Source organism: Pongo abelii, chromosome 1 (genome assembly GCF_028885655.2).
Source record: "Pongo abelii isolate AG06213 chromosome 1, NHGRI_mPonAbe1-v2.0_pri, whole genome shotgun sequence".
Classification (NCBI taxonomy): domain Eukaryota; kingdom Metazoa; phylum Chordata; class Mammalia; order Primates; family Hominidae; genus Pongo; species Pongo abelii.
In genome coordinates this window covers 93,447,853-93,466,987 of record NC_071985.2, presented here as the reverse complement: position 1 = coordinate 93,466,987, position 19,135 = coordinate 93,447,853, and the positions used below count along the sequence as shown (strand labels likewise).

Genomic DNA, 19,135 nt, shown 5'->3' with positions numbered 1-19,135 from the left:
TCATGTAAAAGGAATCAGGCAATGTGTGGTCTTTTGTGTCTGGCTTTGACATGTACTTTTAAAGAATCTTCACAATAATCTTGAGATAGAAATTTCCACCTAACTTGGGTCTCTGGCTTCAGTTAGTTTTAACTGGTAGCAGCCATTCACTCAAGAAAATGGAAAATCTCCAGAACTGTTAAGAGATCTATTTCCTTACTATGTTGGTACCTGTACAATAGGAATAACAATGCATGAGGGTGGGTGAGCGAGGACGGACTTGGCAAATTCTCTGGCATGACCACCCCAGCACAGTGTATGATGAACAACAAAACCAACTCTCAGCAAACATTACTTAAAAGTATTTTTTTATTTAATTTCTGAGGTAAAATACTTTTTTCTTTCAACTTCCATAACAAAATACAGAGCTATCAGATACCCCTGGAAAAAATATGTATATTATACATATATTTCTATAACATTACATCATATATATATAATATATATGCAAAAATTTGAAGACTTTATAGAAAGCGGAACATCTAAAAGGCACTGCACAATGGAGTTAAGATTACTTACATTTTATGTACATATACACACTTTACTCTGCTTAAGCGGGTAACTAGTGAAGTCACCTTTCACATGTAAATGTCTCATTCACAAATCCCTGCATCACAATTCTATAACTCAAAGAATGCTTAAATATCTCAAAACAAATTAACTGGTAACTTTTTTTCCCCCTAAGAAGAAACCAAGAATGGAACAGTTCTTGAAAGATTGAATCAAAGTTGTCTTCTAAACAAAATAAAAATGTACGTTCCATTACTGTTTACAAAACAAAAAGCACAAACATAATTATGGAATAAATAAAAAACAAGGGACAAACAGCCAACTGACTCTACCCACTTGGTGAGAAGTGATATACTTCAACTATTTTTTTAATGCTTCTGAAGTTTCTTGGCCCACAGAGGACTAGGGTGCAATCATTCCCTGTGTTAGTAAGTTGGGTTTAATGCAGCTTCAAAATTAGGGTGAAGGGACTTGGTGAAATGTCTATATTAAATATTTCACTCCTACCCATTCTTCAGGATAAAAGGTGAGCTCAGCAAGGCTGGATGCCATTAAGAGATATTTACTGTTTTCTTTTCCTATAGCTAAAAAAGCAAACTTTACATGAAGAAGCTCTTGATTAATGAAATTTCAATAGATTCATATTTGTAAAATTTTAAACATTTGGCACAGCAAAATTTGGAAAAAATGGGGGAGAAAAAATAGGTCTGGTTGTTGTCCCCCTTTTTCCACCTGCTGCTGGACAGTGATGAGATGCTCACAGAAGAGAAAGGCCTGGCTTTGTACCAGGCTGGCGACAGGTGCTACTAGGAGTGGGCTGAGGGGAGAAAAACTATCTCCCACTCTTTTGTCCCAGGCAATGTCAACGACTTCCACATTCCCTGGCCCACTTCCTGAGCAACCCCAAGTTCGGCTCTGTATAAGGACCCTCCCCTCCCAACCCCAACCCCAGAGTGCAGTGCAAATCAACCAACAATTTACTGGTGGAATGGCAATCAAAGGAAACAGTTAAACACCAGACAATTTCTTAAAGCCAAAAAATATTTTTCATGGAGTTGAACATTTTTCGAGTGTATTTTTTTCAAGTGTAAAAGCAGTGACGTTTTGTTCAAACAGAAGCAGCATCTAGGAATTCTGGCACTTGGGTTCTAGGGGGTTACAGGTACGCATCATGGATTCTTCTCCCTCTTATTTAAAAAGGCCTCGTGTTTCTATTCCTGAGTTCATACCAACACCTGCTGGCTCTCCCCTCTAGCGGACAGTGGGTGGCCAGCCAGCCTCCCTGGTTAGATTGGGCAATGCCAAGCAGACATCCCTCATTCACCTGCTGGGCTTGCTTTCTGATTCAGAGGTAAGTCGAAGTGCAGAGAAAGAAACTTACAAAAGCACAACCACCAAAGGCAGCCTGAACGGGGAGCCCTGTGCAGACTGAGTTGCTGGGGACCACCCTCTCAGTCCCATTCCTGGGGAAAGGTAGGTCACTCATGGAATTTGAATCAAACATGGGGGAGGACACCTGCCACGCAATAATATGATGGACTCAAGTCATCCCAGGCCATCTACTGTCTCCCTCACCTGCCCTAACCTTTTCTGAGTCCCTCCCTCTCTTGTGCAAGCACTGTAGTTTAAAAAGGAAAAAACATCCCCCACCATTAAAAGACAACCTTCAAATGTTGCTCAGTATATAAAGTTTGCTTAGGCTAAGGTGGAGTCAGAAATGTCTCTAATTGTAGACACCATCTCTGTGCCACCCTTCCTCTCATCAGATATGGAGTGATTTCTTCTCTCCCTGCTGCGACGCAGATCTGAGCCACAGTCAGGTACCGATGTACACGACATAGGCACATGTGCACACACAGAAGGTGGGCTGCTGCTTCTTTCTCTCTGCCCCTAGTCCAGGCTCCTTTGCTTCATGTAAGATTAATACTTTCCCATTCCTCTGCAGTTGTTGGAAGGAAATTTCCCAGGAAGAAACAATTCCTCACTGCCTATAGTCTCATGTGGGATAGTCAATTGAACATGAGAATCAGAACAATCTGGGCAAATGGGTATGGCAAGAATGGGAACACCACAACAGGACAGACGCCAACTCTTTCATTCATGCCAGGCCTTTTGGCATCTGGTTGCCTTCTGTGTCTTCTTTCCACCTCTTCCTTCAGTCTCAACATCCACTTGTACCCCCAGCTACCTCCCATGTTTCCAGGTATCATCGGCTCTTAACTCCCACAAGCCTGCCTTTTGGCTACCCATCCCAACAATATCAAGAGGGAATGACTAAATATCAGCTAGAAACTTAGCCATGTCTCAACATTCCTGGATTATCTGAAAAGCTGTCCATGCCCTTTTTACAGGTTTATGGTGACAGACCCGTATCATCTTAAAGTATGTTCATAGTTAAGGCTTGACTTAAGAAAATAAGAGAACCAGACATAATGGAAAGACCTCTTCAATAATGTTGTCATGCCTCTCGGTGAACGTGCTCACAGTCACACTTTGGTTTGGCTCCCCAAACCCACAATAGAAAAGGAAAAATGAGTATTTTGTTTTTCATTTGTTTTGTATTTAAAGGCATTGGGTTACTTCCTCCTGCCCTCTTTTCTTCCCTGAACAAGAGTTTACAACTCCTCATGGCTTCTTAATAGGTGAAGTAGGTGAAAAGTCTGAGAAGCTCACAGCAGGGTTTGCCGTCCCAACTATGCAGCTGAGAGGTCGCCAGCTCCTGTGCCTTCCCAGCCCCACTATAATTGGCAGTATGTTTGTTCATGTCTCCTGAAAACATTTTCTTTAAAAAGGAAAAGAAAAAAATGCCAAACACCACCAATCAAAAAAAAAAAAAAAAAAAAAGGGAAGAAGAAAAAGAGCAACATCCGAACATTCCCTAAGCCCCACCCCAGTAAGTCTGAGATTACCTTATTCCTTCCCTGAAATAATTATAAAGAAGCATTTCAGGCAAAATACTTAGTATTAATGGTCTCTTACTGCTCAACCTCCCAACCATGCCCTTTTCCCTTTTATGTATATCTCTTGGAGCAAAATAAATTCAGTAATGGCTTTCCACATATAAATACAATAGAAAAGAAAGAAGTCTGGAACCTGACTATCATGGGACCAAAAAGTATCTTGGCCCTTTGGGAGTTTCCTTGTCAGAAAGTATAAGCCTCAATAGGAAATAGAGGCTCCTTCTCCTTTGAGTTCAATACCCTCCCTGTGTCCTACTCACCAGGAAAATAAGTGTGTTCATATCCCACCTAATTTACAACAGAAGATAACCCCATCCCATCCCCAAAACATAAAAATACAAGTCTATGCCCCTACAATGATCAAACCAGTTTAACTCCCTCCCCCCACCCTTGCTACATAAATACATGTATGTATTTGATTATAGTATAAACAGCTCCTAATCCACTTCCAGTTCTAAGCATCAGCAGCTGCTGTTGCCAAGCCCTGGGGTCCTGACCCATTCCAGAGAAACTTGCCACTCTTGCTCAGCTCTCGGGCTTCAGGGTCATCATTCCAGCGCCGCTTCAACCGAAGCTTGGGGGGCATCAGGGCATCTTCTTTCTTCTCAGGTGCACTGGGCTCTTTGCCAGGCCTGTCCTCACTGTCTTCAGTCACCTCCAGAGGTTCTTCACTTGGGGTGCTAATGGGCACAGAGGGCCAGATGGGTGGTGCAGCAGGACGGGCAAAGATGGTGCCTTTTTCCTCTTCAATGGTCCTGCTTGGCACAGTGCCCTCTTCTTGAGTGTGCTCCTCCTTCTCTCGTGCCGACTGCCTGAGGCTCTCAGGATCCTTTTCAGAGGCAGGTTCCACCTTGATTCTTGGGGGAATAGAAGCCATGGTAGGCGTGGTGACTGGTGCTGACTCCTCGCTGCTCTCAACCCTCTCCCGGTTCTTCCGCCCAACTGGTGGGGGCTGCAGCTTGATGGAGAACTGAGTTGACTCCTCAGGATGCACTTGGCACTGCAGTGGTGGAACCATGAGCCCCGGGTAACGGGGAAAAGTCCGAGGACTCAGATGGTAGTTGAACACAGAACAAGCTTGAGAATGAAGGTAGTGTTTCATTTCCTCAGGGTTGAAGGAGAAGCAGCTGCTGCTGGTGAAAGGGCTCAGGCCTGGTGATGGGCTATAGGAGAAGATGGTGGGAGTCAGGGAGAGGGCTGGTGAAATGGGGACATTAAGGACACCTCCGCGGCCAGGGATTGGAGAGACAGCGAAGGGACTGTGGGGGTCAGGGTACATCCCTGGCCTAGCAAACAGAGGAAGCATTATGTCAGGCTTGCGTTTCTGATGGCCAATCCCTCCTCCACCAATGGCATTCCTGGAGGACATGGGATCCACACCCCGCCGCCAGTCAGCAGCTGAGCCATCCTCCAGCTCTGAAAGCTCAGTCTTTCTATCAGTACCATTACTGGACTCCTGGCCAGAAGCAGTTAGGGAGCTAGCAGAGAACCGTCCCGGCTGCACATCACTGGTTGGAGAATGGGTGTCCAGAGGTGGGAAATGGAACCGGGAAGAGGCTGTTGGCACTGGTGGCGCACTCTGAGGAACCACACCTGTGATGGTGGAAAATACAAAAGCCTGCATCAGAGGACTGCTCATTCATTATCATCACTTATGCTAACTAAGTGCAAAATATTTAGTAGTAACAAGAAACAATCATTCCAACTGGACTGAATCCCATAGTTCTCCAACTTCCTAGTAACGACTGCTCAGCTGCTTCTACTCAACTTGTCATCCTTCTCTAGGCTCTTTACTGTCTTCACAGTACTCCTTACTGTCAAAAACGTTGTAATTGCTTATCCATATTCTACAACCTAAATTCCACATGGCAGGGACTTCCTATTGTTCACAACTGTACACCTCGCAGTTCAGGGCTTAACAGTTGTGTACTTCCTGTACACAATAAATATTAAGTGGAATGAATGAATGGGTACAAGAGCCTTCTCCTCTGCAACTCTAAATATTGTGTATATATTACCTGTTTCAATTTTTAGCTCTGCAAATAGTCTTTTCTTATTTCCATAATTTTGGCCATATATATATATTCGTGTGTGTGTGTGACGAGGTAGAGGTTTACTGAAATATAAACATTCGAGAACATTTAAGATAGAAAATAATAACAACATACAGATACTTGCTACAAGAGGACATCTGATGTTTACTCACTGCCTAGACTACCCACATGCTATCCCATTTTTCCTTGTTGGAATACAGATATATTTCGAGATGGGATGTGGGGAGGGGCAGAGCTGCTCTGGCTGACTGTGGGGAGGGGCAGAGCTGCCCTGGCTGACTGCACCTCCAGAGAAGCTCTGCTTGGGCCAAAGCCCCATTCCTGGATGCACCGCTTCGCCGCATATAAAAAGCAAACAAACCAAACCAAAAAACAAATCAACAAAACCGGAAATGACATGCATGGAAAGTAATGCATTAAAAACTCAAAGACCCTATACCTCACATACACTGACCATGTTTTAGTAAAAACAGCTTAATTTTTAAAAAGGCTACACATTTCTTAAGTTCTTATTGCCAAGTGTTTTATCATTCCTGATATACAATCACTGCTTCACAGAGATTCAAATCTTTTTCAATCTCTCCAAACCTATGTTCCTCTAACAAATTCTACTGAATGATCTCCATTTCCAATCTGCTTTCAAACATTAAGTAGGCTGGGAGAAAATCCAGGACCTACTATTCCTTCTTCCAAGTTTGCTTACTAAAATGTAAAGCTGTAAGTGATAACATACACTGTGCTATTTATGTCAACTTTTTTTTTTTTTTTTTAAGACAGGGTTTCACTCTGTTGCCCAGGTTGGAGTGCAGTGGCACCATCTTGGCTCAATGCAACCTCCACCTCCTGGGTTCAAGTGATTCTCGTGCCTCAGCTTCTGGAGTAGCTGGGATTACAGGTGCGTACCACCATGCCCGGCTAATTTTTGTTATCTTTAGTAGAGACCGGGTTTCACCATGTTGGCCAGGCTGATCTCGAACTCCTGGCCTCAAACAATACACTTGCTTCAGCCTCCCAAAGTGCTGGGATTACAGGTGTGAGCCACTGTGCCCAGCCCGTCAACTTTAGTGGCTCACAGTTCTCAAATTCCCCCAGTGGTCCTCCTGATAAGACATGAAAAAGGTATGCCATCTGAAGTCTCAGGGACCTGTGGGTTCCTGGGAGGTGTCAGCAGTTTCTATAATAATGTCAGCAGGGTTCTGAGGCAAAGGTGAATAAGGAAGAAGGAAAAAGGGAGAAGAAAAAAATAGAAAAAAACAAAATTTTAAGTGAAAGTGTAGTGATCTAGGAGTGGAAACGAAAAAGGTACACAGATATGGTATGGTTATGAATTGCTCCCAATCAGCTGGTGCCTTCTCCTCTTGGTCTAGCAGACTCTGGAGTCTGCTGGTATTTGTAAGACTGTAGCTTTCTAGGTACATGTGACTGAGTAACACTATGCCAGAGCCTCATTTCCCAAACTAATGTTCCACAGAAAACTGTTCTGCAGGACTTTTTTTTTTTTTTTTTAAGCCACTGATTTAGAGAGCAGGATGTCCGGCTTCTGAGCAGGAACCTTCATAGTGCCAGTGATGAAAGAGAGAATTAAATACGGGTGATGTTGAGAAAGGCAAGAAGATTTGTGTTCAGAAGTGTGCCCAGTGCCACACTGTGGAAAAGGGAGGCAAGCACGAGACTGGGCCTAATCTCCATGTCTCTTTGGGTGGAAGACAGGTCAGGCCACTGGATTCTTACACAGATGCCAATAAGAACAAAGGCATTACCTGGGGAGAGGATACTGATGGAGTATTTGGAGAATCCCAAGAAGTATATCCCTGGAACAAAAATGATCTTTGCCGACATTAAGGCAGAAAAGGGCAGACTTGATAGCTTATCTCAAAAAAGCTACTAATGGATAATAATTGGACACTGCCTTATTTATTGCAAAACAGAAATGCCTCAAGACTTTCTTATGTGTACCATAATTTAACAGATCTCATAAACCAGAATCCAGATCATGAATGACTGACAGATTTTTGTTGGGCAGTCCTGATTTAATTAAGACTGACTTGAGGTTAGATGAATATGTTTGGCTTTTGGAATTTTAATGGTAATTCCGATTTAGTAAATGCTATCTATCACTGTTTACCCCTTCTAAATATATGACTGGACTTCATTAGTAATGTTCAACTTTTCACAAAGATGATGAATGCCATCTTAAAACTTATTGGAGAATGGTTTTATATTTAGATTTACATAAGTAGTTATGTGAATATATTTAAATACTGGGGAAATTCCTTCACTGTCTCAGAACCAAGCAAGATTCACCAGTGTTTTATGTTCATTTGCCTCTTAAAGGCAAGGGCTGAAAATAAGGTAGCAATGTCTACTTTATATTTTTGGCCTTAACAATAATAGCCAATCTAATTAGAATTCTCTGTATCTAAAGTGATTTCTTTTACTTATTTTAAAGGCATTTTAGTGGGTTTATGTGTAATATCAAATAAAGATTTAACATTTCTCACATTTTATAGGTGATCTATAGGATCAGATGCTTTAAAAACAGTAGCAAGTTAAACTTCACTCTTGAATTCTTTACCATCTAATTCAGACTAAGTTATAATTTGGGACTGTCTCTAAACAGCCATTCAGAAACATAACGCTGTAGAACTGCTGTGTATTTGTGATTGGAAATGGTGCTTTTGCCAATTTAAAAGGAATTAAGTAGAGGAAATATAAACAAATTTAAAAATTATGCATGATTATAAGACTTAAGATAATTAAAAACAAAATCACAGGTCGAAAAAAAAAAATAAAGCCACTGATTTAATCTTAAAATTAGGAAGAACAGATGGATGACCTTGCAAATGATTTGAGTAGAGCCAAGAGGGTCCCAGGCCAAATGTATTCTTCTACTAGCTTATTACAGTGGCTACAATTCTCCCCTTTGTGATTCTTTTGGCTCTTGACTTTCAATTAAGAGTACATCTACTCAAAAGCAAAAAGCCACTTCTATGTATTCAGAAGAATGAAGTATAACGTGCAGGGAAAGGTCTTGTCTCCTAAGCAACTTAGAAATGCTTGGTTAAATCTAGTTTTTTTTTTTTTTTGGAGACAGAATCTTGCTGTCGCTCAGGCTGGAGTGCAGTGGCACGATCTCGGCTCACTGCAACCTCCGCCTCCCAGGTTCAAGCAATTCTTCTGCCTCAGCCTCTCAAGTAGCTGGGACTACAGGTGTGTACCACCATGACTGGCTGATTTTTGTATTTTTAGTAGAGAAGGGGTTTCACCATATTGGTCAGGCTGGTCTCGAACACCTGACCTCGTGATCCGCCCACCTCCGCCTCCCAAAGTGCTGGGATTACAGGCATGAGCCACTGTGCCGGCCCAAAATCTAGTTTTTTATTAAAAAAAAAATAATAATAAACTGGAGGATATTCCAGTCTTTACATACGTTAAGGTATACTGTAAAGGAGACATAATAAGCAGTATTTTCCTAATGTATTTAGGTGTAGTAATGGGAGGTGAGACTAGAAGCAATACTAGGAAGCGTTGCTTCTAGCATTCTGGAACCCTTATCTCTGATTAACTGAAGTAGCCCTACTTTTATATGTTGAGATATGAAACTCAAGATTTTGCTTGGAAAAAAAGTTTGCTGCTAAAAAAGAAAGTTTGAATACCATTGCTTTAGAAGCCCACCTCCGTGAAGTCACCATGAAACTCAAGTACTGGGGTTGAAAAAACTGGGTCTGAATCTCAGTTCTGGCACCTTCTACCTTGTAGCCCAGTACAAGTAGCACACTGGAATCTTTGACCCCCTCTGGCAAAATGGAATTCATAAGGTCCTTGCCTAGGTTCCAATCTTGGTCCTACCACTTACTAGTTATGTGCCTCTGGACAGCTTACCTCTCTGTGCCTCAGTTTCCTTACCTGTAAAATAGGTCAGAACAGGGCCTATTGTTATGAGGATTAAGAGTTAATATTTGTAAAGCCCTTAGAATAGTACCAAGCATAGCAAATTGCACGTCATTGTTAAATAATTTTTTTATTAATCATGGTACAAAATTTAAACCTTAAAAAGACAACTATCATTCGAATATGGACTATGTATTAGATAATAGAATTATATCAATGTTAAACATCCTGGGTGTGGTAATGTTATTGTGGTTATGGAGGAGAATGTCCTTGTTCCTGGGAAATACAAGCTGAAGTACACAGGGACGAAATGTCATGATGTCTGCAACTTAATCTCAAAAGATTTAAAAAGTATATATAAATAGAAAGAGATAAAGCAAATGTGGCTACAATATTAACCATTAGTGAATCTAGATAAAGGATATATGGGTGTTTACTGTCCTTTTTCCAGTATTCCTGTAGGTTTGGAGTTTTCCCAAACAAAAACAAAAAAACTGGGGTTGGTGGGAGTAGAGGCATAGACTGAGAGGTATCAAAAGTCCATCCCTGAACTGGTCTGTCCTGCCCCCATCCTGACAGTATCTTCTGTATCTTTCCAATGTTTCTTATGCAAATATAAGAAAATATTTTAATAACATATTATACAGGATGCTTTTCATGATAAAATACACAGACCAGAATACCCCAACTGTATCAACCCACCTTGTAGACATGATCTCAATGGCCTCCAGGATCTAAAACCACACAGCTCTTTTTAGAGTACTTATCACATTTCACATTGTATTAAACCTGGCATATCTTATCTCTCCTGCTAAACTGTAAATTCCGCGAGGTAAAGAACTCCCATTATCTGTTGAACAAATGAATCACAATCTAGAGGAGGAATGTATGATCTATTAAATAAGGGCTAGATTTCAATAGCTCAATCTCTCAGGAATTGTTTCCCGAGAAACTGTTCAATAGATAACTATTCAACCTACCCTGATCAGTCTTTAACTTTGCTGTCATTTTCCTAATTTTATCATTTGTAAAATGTGGATATCAAGACACTTTACTGGGAAGAGTTGAATAACGTAATTCACAAAACTACTAAGCAAAAGTACCTCCATAAAGTAGATGTTCAATAAATGTTACATTCCTTTGTTATCATAAAGTTAACCTTAAACAACATTTGGCCTTTCTGGTCAAAAGTTCTTTATAAACTAATGATACCAGTTCTTTGGAGTTGTCTATATCTAGGATGTGAGCAACCAGGTAGTAGAGATAGATGTACTAAAATAAATGTACACAGTTTTGCTTTCCTTGTGCTTTATCGAGACTGAGTCTCGCTGTCGCCCAGGCTGGAGTGTAGTGGCGTGATCTCAGCTCACTGCGACCTCTGCCTCCCGGGTTCAAGTGATTCTCCTGCCTTGGCCTCCTGAGTAGCTGGGACTACAGGTGACTGCCACCTGTATTTTTTGTATTTTTAGTAGAGATGGGGGTGTCCCCATGTTGGCCAGGCTGGTCTTGAACTCCTGACCTCAAGTGATCCGCCGGCCTTGGCCTCCCAAAGTGTTGGGATTATAGGCATGAGCCACCTGGCCTGGCCCCTTGAGGCTTTTTGATTAGGATCTTGAGCTTGGGTTAAAGATCAATGTTGGTTCAATCGCCTTCAGGCAGAACAGGTGTGCTGGGCCACTACTGTTAGCTTTCTAGATCGGATTCTTCACAGAGGATCCAGGTTTCCTTGCCCTGGAAAACCACATTACTTCCCAGGGCTTATGAATGCCCCATTCTAGGTTGTCCAAGTGGCTGAAGTTCTGGATTTTCAATAGATAAAAATGAGTCAAAGACAGAAGAACAAGACGAATGAAACATTTTTTGGGGAGTGGGGTGAACGGGTATGAAAACCAACAAATTCTTTAAAATTGTTGGTATATACATCTAGATTCCCAATTCCTCTAGGCACACAAGGAAGGGGCAAGAGTGAGAAATAGAGGAAGCAAGATCTGAGTGGCTAGAACAGGTCTGATTTCCTAACGCCTCTCCCTCAGGCACAAGGAAAGAAAACAGGTTGTAATTAGAGAGATGCATTCCAATACCACTTTTTTTTTTTTTTTTTTTTTTTAAATGCATGCCCCAGGGACAGGAGGGAGTGGTTACAGAAGTTGAGATGAAACTGTAATGATAGCAGAGTCAAGCTAAAACTGCCCTAACTTGTTGTGTAGTAATTACATATCTGCAATGGATCTCAACATTATGTTCTCTCAGCCACACCCCCACTAATTTTTCAGGTTTCTTCCAGCTTTTCTGAGAAGTTGTATTACTGCATGATCAGCATTCTTTGCCTTAGCATACAAGGCCACAATGACAGAGTACTTACTGATGGACTGGTCAGAAAACAGTTAAATACAATCTACAGTAGTCCTTTCTTATTTGAGGTTTTGCTTTCCACTGTTTTAGTTACCCACAGAGGTCTGAAAATAGGTCTGTACAGTACACAAAGATATTTTGAGAAAGACCACATTAAATTTATTATAGCATATTGTTATAATTTTTCTATTTTATTATTGTCATTAATCTCTTACTGTGCCTAATTTATAAATTAAACTTTATCACAGATACATATGAGTGGGGTTAAGGGAAGAAAAAACATCATATATATGAATGGAGTTTGGTACTATCTGTGGTTTGAGAATCTACTAGGGGTCTTAGAACATATACTGCTCAGATAAGGGGAACTACTCTATTTTCTTGGGCAGGAGTATGATTTGCATACGGGAAAAAATCACAAACAAAAAACCACACAACAACAAAGTCTTTTGAGAGACTGCTTTCAATATCAAGAGAGAATGTGGGGAGCTGTGATGGAAAGCTATAACCAGGAAAGTCAAGAGGGGAAGCCCTACTGCACTTAACAGGAGAGAAGGTCAAGTAACCCCAGAATCTTGTTCTCTGAGGATTTGCTGTTGCAGATCAAAGACATTGCTTTTCACTGCAAACATGTGAACCTCCCCCTTCTCTGATCAAGGATGCTGTGGTTTTGATGATATTCACTTGATAAGGGAGAGCTTGGTAGTTTCACAGAAAATCGGAAGTGTTTGTAGAAACAGGTTCCCATCTATGAAAGAACCACTGGGCTGGGTGTTAAAACTGAGTCCTGAACGTAAAGATCATCATAAACCTACGAAACATCATTCCCAAACAAGATAGCGTAATAGTATCTAGGAGATTACATATAATATGCAGAAAAGGGAACCAACCAAATAAACCAAAGAAATCTATCTTGATACTGCATAGCCTATAACTCTCCTTATGAGTGAGATGACTTGAGCGAGAACATTGAGGCAATCCAAAGGATGACATTATTTTAGTGTTTCTAAAATGTTCCTATACATGCTGTGTCTTAGATTTGGATTTTTAAAAATTCTTTTCAATTCAAAATTAATTCCCTACCAAAAGAGTTTGTATCTTACCACTTGACCGAATGTTGATGAATGGGTAGTTGGGCATCACCAGCTTGTTGAAGTTAAATTTATAGGTAAATCTTTTCCCTTTTGTTTTATGAAGGATCCTCTTGTTGTAATAGTATCTGTAAAAACAGGAATACATGTCCATTTGTCTTGTAGCTACTGACAGCTTTCAATACACTTAGGTAGCCACTGAGACCAACAATTCTTGCTCTAAGTATTACTTACAAAAATCATTACCAATCTTTCACAGCCTGGCCCTCCAGGTAGATCTAGGAGACCTAACAGCTTAATTTTCTTACTCAATTTTCAACTCAGCTCCAGTTTTTGCCTAGAGGTTTACAAAGACAACTTCACTTTAAGATTCTGAACACCTGTCCTAGCCCCAAACATTTTCTTCTCTATCTCTCTACAATTTCGATTCTACAGTCCATTTCCTTCCGGTTACACTGCATGTCAGTAACTGCTTAGTTTTTCTTTTTGGTCTTGCCCAGGTGGGGGCAGACAAGTCACTAGGGAGACCTGATGTGGTTAGTCTGGAGGCCTAAGCTCAAAAGACAGACAAAGGAATGTAGAACTGTTTTATGGTGGCAGGTCAAACAATGGCATGCCCTGATCTGGAAAACAGCAGCTAGTGTGGCCCGCCTCACCTTCAAAGACTCAAAGGGATGTGAAAGAATACAGCAAAACCACTGCACAGAGTTTACATTTCAGGTCAGAACTTCAATTATCTGGAACCTTTAGTCTTACATCTATGCAGTAGCAGAGGTCATAAACTGCCTTCTAGCCCCTTGAGGGCTAACGGACTATGAAATGTAAGACCGACAAGGGGAAAAAAGAACCTGAGAAAACTTATAGTGATCAATCTTTAGACATATTGCAGCAGGCTATGGACAACCTGAGCTCACAGACACAGTTCCTGAATAGATAGGTCAGTATCATTGAATCTTCCTCCCGTGACTTGCTTCATCCTTTTCTAAGTTTCTTCCAGGAGAGCCCAAAGAAAGAAATTTTAACAGATTCTAATAGAGAAGTCTAAACTAATCCTTTGGATTATAAATGAACTCCAATCCATGTTTCACCATATACTCTCGCCCACTATAGAGCAGAATCAGCTGTCTGTCAGGATCCAGTGCCAGCCACATTGGAATCCCCTCCTACGTATAACCAAAGATATGCCTTTTCTCCTCCTGTGCCTATGCTACTCACATTCAACAGCTCTTCTACTCCCACTTTAAAGTGACACATTATTCACTAAGATAGTGTAGTCTTTTATTACCTGATACCCTTTTTATCTAGCATTCACCAAACAGCTTAGTCTCCTTCCAATCTGTTAACACAGATTTGGGAATCCTTTCCCTTACCTGAGGGCCCGGCTCAGCTTGTCATAATTCATCTGTGGTTTGCATTTCCTGCGGCCCCAGAGGCGGGCCACCTCATCTGGATCCTTGATGACAAATTCCCCGTACTCTCCCTGCTGCCAGGCGATGACATGGCGGAACTCTTCCTTCTGCAGCAGCTCCAGGATGAAGTGCCACAGCTGGATCTGCCGGGAGCCTGGGGACGACTCTGTTTTGTAGGCCCAGTCAGGAAACTGATACCCTTTCATGTGAGAAGGTCAAGATTAAGCTAGTTAAGAGCTAGGTACATACATACCAGCAACCCCAACTGCACATTCCACTGCTCAGAATCTAGAGTGCTTTGCAAACATGCTTTAAGTACTCTCAGTCAGCTGGGCCTAACCACAATGGGGAGACGAAAGCACAGAGAAGTCACCTATCCTTGTGGCAATCATTAAATCTGATAAGAGTTGGGCAGCAGCAACTAGATGTCCTAATCTTACCTTTTCACACATTACTAAATACAACTACTTTCTATGAGGACATGAAAGTGCTAAAGGGAACAAACAGGAAAGATAAACTAATGTTTCAGGAAAATACAGCTGAAAACTCCTTTTCCCTAAGGTTGGAACTGTGTCTCTGACAGCAAAGAGACTCTAAAGCTTGGGATATGGGTGTGGGGACCAGACATGTTAAATATACATCCATAGGAAACAAGCCTACAACTGTCCTGCCAGTATCCACCTAGCCAAGAGGGTGTCAGTCATGGTCTGACATTTGTGAACAGAGCTCAAGTGGAGAGGACTGGAACCAATGAGGGAACCTTCCAGGTACATCAGAGATGATTAACTTCTGCTCACCTCCACCTCCTTCTGGCTTTTCCACGATGCTACAGCCGGCTTTCATTTTCACCCGCCTGCTGAGAGACACAAGCCACACAATTACTTTAAGATGCTATTTATTTAGTATCCTCTCAAAAGTTTTCTGGCAGTCTCTCCTCAAACTTCCTTTCCCCTGTTCTTCTTTCCGTAGGCAACTCTCTTTCTTTCAAACATGTCACCTCTAAACTGCTACTCCCCAAGTTATCAAATGATGGGCCTCAGGTCATCAGCTTTAAAAGCCATAATTATCGCTCACCTGACTTTAAACCACAAAGTGTAAACACTGTCTTTAATATTTGCTTTCCTCCTCCTGACCAACCCTTCAAATGTAAAAAATAAAAATAAAAAAGGAAGGTACAGTGAAATGAGTCCAAAAACGCAGCCAAAACAAGTTAAACAGTTTGTCTTCTATTACTAGACAAGCCCACATGCCAAGATACACAAGCCTGAGTTCACCAAGATGTACCAGTTTAAAGGGTGAAAAAACCCCAAATCCATCTGATTCCCACTCAAGAATGAACATCTGATTTTGATTTATTTTACTGAATTATGTGAGATAGGAGAAGGAAGATTCTTCCCAGTCACAAACTGCTCCCTCCCCCTTGAAAAATACCCTGGGATACAGGAAGTAAACACACCATATGTACACTTACTCTATACAAAAAACACACACAAACTCCCAAAAATTTTTTTTGAAAAATTATACATTTTCTCCATTTAACAGGAAGGGGTGAAAAGCAGGCACTTCTGAAGCCCTTCTGGCCAGTGAGTGGAGGGAGTCTTGCTGCTATTTGAATTCATTCCATCCAGATTTACAGTTCCTCAATAAATTTCCTGTTCCTCCCAGCAAGGAGCTTTGTGTCAATCACTTAGCAAAAAGGAGGGAGGGGTGAAACTGCCAGAGGGACATGGAGGGAGGGCAGATCTACCCTCGCTGTTTCCCAGGGTGGATGACAGGCCCTTAGCATCCACATTAGCAGGAATCTGGAGAGAATGCCTAAGTGGCCCCCGGGTAGGGACAAATTCCTTATCTTGGAAATTTCACCTAACCTAGGATTCCTCTAGATCTTTTGAATATTTTTGCTCACCAAACACATTAAGGAGACCAGCAAGTGTCAGTCTACAAAACTACTAGCGGCCGAGGACAAGAATAAACACCCCAAAGGAAGGAGAAGACAGACAGGGAACACACACACACACACACACACACACACAGACACACTCACACACACACACACGAGATACACAATAACAAGGCACCGGGGCTGAGGCAGGAGCTTCCTCTTCCATCTTAGTGACAATGAGGGAGGAAAAACACGAATTTCCCCACTGCTCCAGGAAGCTGCCCTGGACTCTTAACTCCTAGGATGTGCTGTCAGATCGTAAGGCCTTTTACCCTGCCACATAACTCCCTCCAACCATCACGACCCTGGGGTCCAAATCCCGTTGCAACGATAACCTGACAAGGAAGCCCTCTCTTGACACTCCAGCTCTCCAATTTTCCCCATAAAAGTCCCTTTCCGAGGAGCCCTGAGGCGCCTCTGCACGCCTTTCGCATATTCACTGCAAGGACACTTCATCCAAGTAGGGCCACTCGTCTCAACTCTGCAAACCACAGGACCCCTGCCCTTCCTCTGATCGCGACCACTCCCCGAAGAGTGAGGCATGCAGTCTGTCGCTGCGGGTTTTCCGCAGCAGCTCCGGGTCCTGGCTTCCATAGCCCCCAGAACCTCCTTGCCATTCACCTCCTGGGCCAGGCTTCCCTTAACCGTGGCCTCAGGGCTGCGCGGGGCCACCGCATGAACGCTGCCCTGGGTCCCTGTCGCCCCTCAGACAGACACGGGTTCCCACCCTCCCCCGCCCCCCGCACTGGGTGAGGCCCAGCTGGGTGGGTACGCGGCCCGGCGGCCGGCCCCGATCCCAAGGACGCCGTCCCTGCCAGGGTCCCGGATCCGACCCAGACGCCCCGGCGGCCGAGGCGAGGCCGGGACTCACCTCTTCCCGGCACGGTCCGTCTTCGGTCCGGTCTCCTCCGCGGCGTCTCCGGCTCCTCCTCATCCACCCCAGCAGGAAGTGACCTCCTCGGCTGCTTTCGTCACTTCCATCCTCAGCAGAGAGGGCGGGGGAGGAGGAGGCGCCCTCCCGCTGGTTCCCAGCCTCACCTCGCCGCACCCAGCAGCGTCTCCCTTTCCTTTCTCCTTTCAGCAGACGCCGACTTCCGCCCGCACTCCACCCCCTGCGGGCTCCTCCCGGCGCGCATCCCGCGCATCCGCCCCGGCACGGCCCGTGCGTCACGCTGCGGGGGCACGTTACGCACGCTCGTGGCGGGCGGCCGGCCTGGTCCGCTGCTGGGCCAGGGTCCTCCAGACGCCGAGGGGTGACGCGGCGCGAGGGGGCGCTGGGCAGCTGCACGCTTCACCCGCCAGTCCTGCGCCGTGAGGCAGAACGGACTTTGCGGGGCGAGGCGCTGCCCTGGGGTCCCACCTCCCGGGGGAGGGGACCTCGCAGACCCCACAGGAAGGCCCAGGCGCCGGGAAACAGTCTCTCCCACACAAGAGAGAGGCGGCCCGTCTTTCTCCAGAAATGGGCCCTGCGACCTCCCAGAGAGGGGATCACTCACAATGGGAAGACGGGACCCGCAGACTTCAGACGCAGTTTCCCTACCCTTTTAAGAAAGGGCCCTTTCATATACGTATGAAAGAAACCGCAAAGCTTTCTCTGAAGCACGTCGCTTTGGCATTTCCTCCCTGGGAAGACTGGTGGGGCATGACCGCTTCCCGGCTAGTTCCCACCCCACTGCATTTAGTCTTAATTCGTCCCAGTCTAAGCAGCTTGCAAGTCCCTTCCCTAAGTCATTAAAACGCGTGTCCCCTTTTTGTTTTACCTTTTGTTCCTGCTCGGGCAATTACAAATACCTGTCCAAAGCATGATTTTTTCTTTCTTTAAAGGCTCATTAAGGATAAAGAATTTCAAGCAGTTCAGCTTTATCTGCAGTCCCACCCCTGTAAATCTGAGTGGTGTCCAGGCATAGTTTCACTCCAGAGGCAGAAGAAAGGGAGGAGTGAGGATCAGTAAAGGTTAAAGAATTTAGAATAAATACGAGCGTGGGGGAGGTGAAGAAGAGAGATGGGATTGAAGGAGAATTGACGATCAATTTTGATCAAATGGATCAAAACTTTGTTTTGTACCTCTGCTCTAGTAAGACTTTTACACTGTCTCTGCCACATGGGACTTGGAAATATTAGTTGTTACAAAAATTGCTTCCAGTTTTGAATGTGCTACTAGTCATTGTCTAGCTTTTGATAAATTAACTAGTAAATTGGCTCCCTCTGGCCTAAAATTACCTTACCTGTTTTTTAAAAAAGATAACCTTGTATCTTTTCTAGTTAGAACTTCCTACTCTATAGGTGAACAAAATAAGGAGCAGAACTTAAACACCATAGAGAGGGTTACCGATACCTGCAACTAGTCCACTAGCTCTTTGTAGGAACTGTCTATATATTCTTTGCATCTTGTGCATAGTACCTAGAACAGCAACTTACATGTAGATATCAGATGTTTGCTAGAACATTCCTTTAAAATATTGGGGTTTAGCTAAATGGAAATTAAGTCCTTGTGCCTTCATCTACTAGCTTTGTGACCTTAGTTAAGTGACTTAACTTCTCTGTGTCAGTTCCTCATCTATGTGAACATAATACCTATAGTATCTACTCATGATTGTTATTAGATGTGTTAATACATGTAGAGTGGTTAGAACAGAGAATGGTATATTTTAAATATGGCGGATGAAAAATGTTGGCAAAGATAATAATCATAAGAATCATTCTTATGAGAATCCTCAATTTCTCATACCACCCATGCAAATCTTAGTAATTGTTACAACTCAGAAACCAGGGTGATCGGGAATGAGTAGTTTCTTCTGAAAGTCTGAAATTGCTCATCTTTGGCTCGTAGCTCAAATGGTCATGGTTAGAGCCAGCACGGTTGACTCCAAGGATCCTGTGCTCTACA

The 19,135-nt window shown here is 43.1% G+C and overlaps 1 protein-coding gene across 2 annotated transcripts; it reads right to left on the bottom strand.

The window, feature by feature from the left end:
- Positions 1-330: 330 nt before the first annotated feature.
- On the bottom strand, positions 331-17,412 carry ETV3 (ETS variant transcription factor 3). 2 transcript variants are annotated; one of them, XM_002809997.5, is made up of 5 exons: positions 17,120-17,412; positions 15,104-15,162; positions 14,268-14,505; positions 12,910-13,025; positions 331-5,102 (listed from the first exon to the last, which is right to left on the bottom strand). In XM_002809997.5, exons 2-5 carry the CDS (start codon positions 15,147-15,149, stop codon positions 3,964-3,966), a joined length of 1,539 nt encoding a protein of 512 aa, XP_002810043.1. In that variant the 5' UTR covers positions 15,150-15,162; positions 17,120-17,412; the 3' UTR covers positions 331-3,963. The 2 variants fall into 2 exon arrangements, with proteins under 2 accessions (XP_002810043.1, XP_024092739.1); XM_024236971.3 differs by having other exon boundaries at positions 15,104-15,159.
- Between the last annotated feature and the right edge of the window lie 1,723 nt (positions 17,413-19,135).